The 2,308-nt window shown below is 55.5% G+C and overlaps 1 protein-coding gene across 1 annotated transcript; it reads left to right on the top strand.

Annotated features, from left to right (window-relative positions):
• The first annotated feature begins 315 nt into the window (after window positions 1-315).
• LOC119347674 (F-box protein At2g17036-like) lies at window positions 316-1,775 on the top strand. The gene has a single exon (XM_037616256.1). It carries the CDS (start codon window positions 486-488, stop codon window positions 1,566-1,568), a length of 1,083 nt encoding a protein of 360 aa, XP_037472153.1. The 5' UTR covers window positions 316-485; the 3' UTR covers window positions 1,569-1,775.
• The last annotated feature ends 533 nt before the right edge of the window (window positions 1,776-2,308 follow it).

Genomic DNA, 2,308 nt, shown 5'->3' with positions numbered 1-2,308 from the left:
TGGAAATACATTATTTTAAAGACCGTGCGTGTATAAGCTTGTGCTGCGGGCGGACCTAAAATTTGATCACCTAAGCCCTCTCTCTAAAAATATTATCCTACAAATTTTCTCCGCCATCGGAAAGTAGAGAAACCCAATGATTTTATTTAAAAAAACACACCCAATGATTTGCATGTCTTTCTAGGCACGAATTCCGACGCTTGAAAAAAAAAAGAGGTGAGTCTATGCACGGTAGATATTTGTATGAGCGGTCAATATAATAAAGCTCGTGGGCCTCGTGGTTTAGCTTAAGAATAAACAAAGCAAAGAGAAAGAGGATCAGGGAGCAATCTTCCTCACGACCTCGATCTAGAAGCACTCCACGCTCCACAGTACTCTGTCTCTACTCCACACGAGCAAAAGTCAACCAAAGCTCATAGCTCCGTTTCCATCGCATTCTTCTTCCATCCCTCCATCAATCCAAGAACCTAGCAGACGCCATCAGCATGAGCTGGTCCGACCTGCCAGCCGAGCTCGTAGCCGGGATCGCCGACAGGATAACCGAGCATGTGGACCTCGCGCGCTTCCGCTCGGTTTGCCCATCTTGGCGCTCGGCCTCGGTGGAGCACGCCGCCCGCCGCCGCGTGCCCCTGCTTCTCCTGCCCTCCCAGCAGAACTCCCGCGTCAACCGCAGTCTCTGGTCCCTCGCCGACGACAGCATCACGGAGATCCCGATGCCCGCAGCGTGCGGCCGCTCCTTCCTCTTCGCCTCGCCGCGCGGCTGGACGCTCGCCGTGGCCGACGACTTCTCGGCCACGCTGCTGCACCCCTTCACGGGCGCGTCGGAGAGCCTGCCCGCGTTGCCGCCATCCTTCCACGACGGGTATCAGATGATCCTCCGTGACATGGTCTGGGACCGGTCGCCTGACGCCGTCATGGTCTCGCAGGGCAAGGGCGCGTTCTTCTGCCGGCTGCAGGGCGACGGCAGGTCGTGGACCCCCGCCGACCTCTCGCCGCCAGCTCGCGTCGGCAGCATCACCTACTGCGACGGCGCGTTCTACCTCCTTGACAAGCGCGCCAACAAGGTGACGGCCGTGGACGGCGCGACCTTCGCCGTGGCCGCCGCGATCGAGCCGCCAGATCTGGCGATGCCCGACCGCTCGTGGGCACGCGAGTCCACGCTCGTCGTGTCGTCCGCCTCCGAGCTCCTCCTCGTTGTGCACGGAGGATGCCACCGCTCGAAGGGCCTCTTCAAGGCCTTTCACGCGGACCGCGGGAGCCTGGTGGCCGGGTGGTCGGAGGTCGCCGGCGGCGGCCTCGGCGACCGCGCCGTGTTCGTGGACCACGCCCGCGGCTTCTGCGTGGAGGCGAACGGGGTCAACGGGGTGCGGAGGAACTGCGTGTACGTGGCCAGCGCGCACGAGGAGGCCAACGCCAACGCCAACTCCGGGTGGGGCGACTGGGGGAGGTACACCGTCTCCATGCTCGACCTCGACGGCCTCACCACCCAGAATCTCTCCCACGGCAACCTCTTGAAATGCCTGCACGGTAGGCAGCGCCCTTCCTGGTCGATGCCAAATCTGCATTGATCTTACTCCTCCAAACGAAACAACGTGTGCGAGTTGATCGCATTGAGGTCGGTTGGTTGCAGTAATAAGCAGAGCTGCCAGTTCGTGTACTATTCTACGAGAAGTGAAAGATCTAGCTTCAGTTACAAGAATTTGATTATCAAATGTGTCACCGTGTTCAGAACAAAGTACAGTACCAGCCTTTGTATCAGTGTATGTTTCTCTTCATGCTCTGCCTTTTCACGGCCGACGTGCAGCCTGATTGACGATCTTGTTCTGATCGCCTGATCTGCAACACGATGCGTCATGCGCTGCATTGTCGAGACTACATACGTTTTGAGAGGTGTGCATCGAGTTTCAAATTGGCATGGCATCGTCGCCTCAGGTGTATTCTGTAAGCAATTTTGTGCGGCTTCTGAATTTTGACAAAGGAAACAAATATGTGGATGCCAACAATGCAAGCGCAACCAGTGAAGACGAGCTCAAGCAATCACTCGGTGAGCACCACTACGGACGAACCAGGAATCTTGGTAGAGAGGGGCCAATATAAGAGGTAAAATGTTGGAGGGGCCCAAATATATAAATCTTGAGCATCTTCGGCTAACAACACAGGGGTGTTCAAAAAAAAAAAACTACATAGTGGTGTTTTCAATACGAGACTGGTTAGGTCTCAGTCGATTAAGACTTAGCCAAATCTCAAATGAATCTCCATGCAAAATCAAAAGAATATAACATCTGAGACATAACGAAACTCAGTTAGC

This window comes from Triticum dicoccoides, chromosome 1B (assembly GCF_002162155.2).
Source record: "Triticum dicoccoides isolate Atlit2015 ecotype Zavitan chromosome 1B, WEW_v2.0, whole genome shotgun sequence".
NCBI lineage: Eukaryota > Viridiplantae > Streptophyta > Magnoliopsida > Poales > Poaceae > Triticum > Triticum dicoccoides.
The sequence above is the reverse complement of the archived record's forward strand: the minus strand, read 5'-3'. Positions and strand labels throughout refer to the sequence as shown.

What these genes read in the sequence shown, in the direction of transcription:
- LOC119347674 (XM_037616256.1), top strand. Translation starts at nt 486, where the DNA reads ATGAGCTGGTCCGACCTGCCAGCCGAGCTCGTAGCCGGGATCGCCGAC.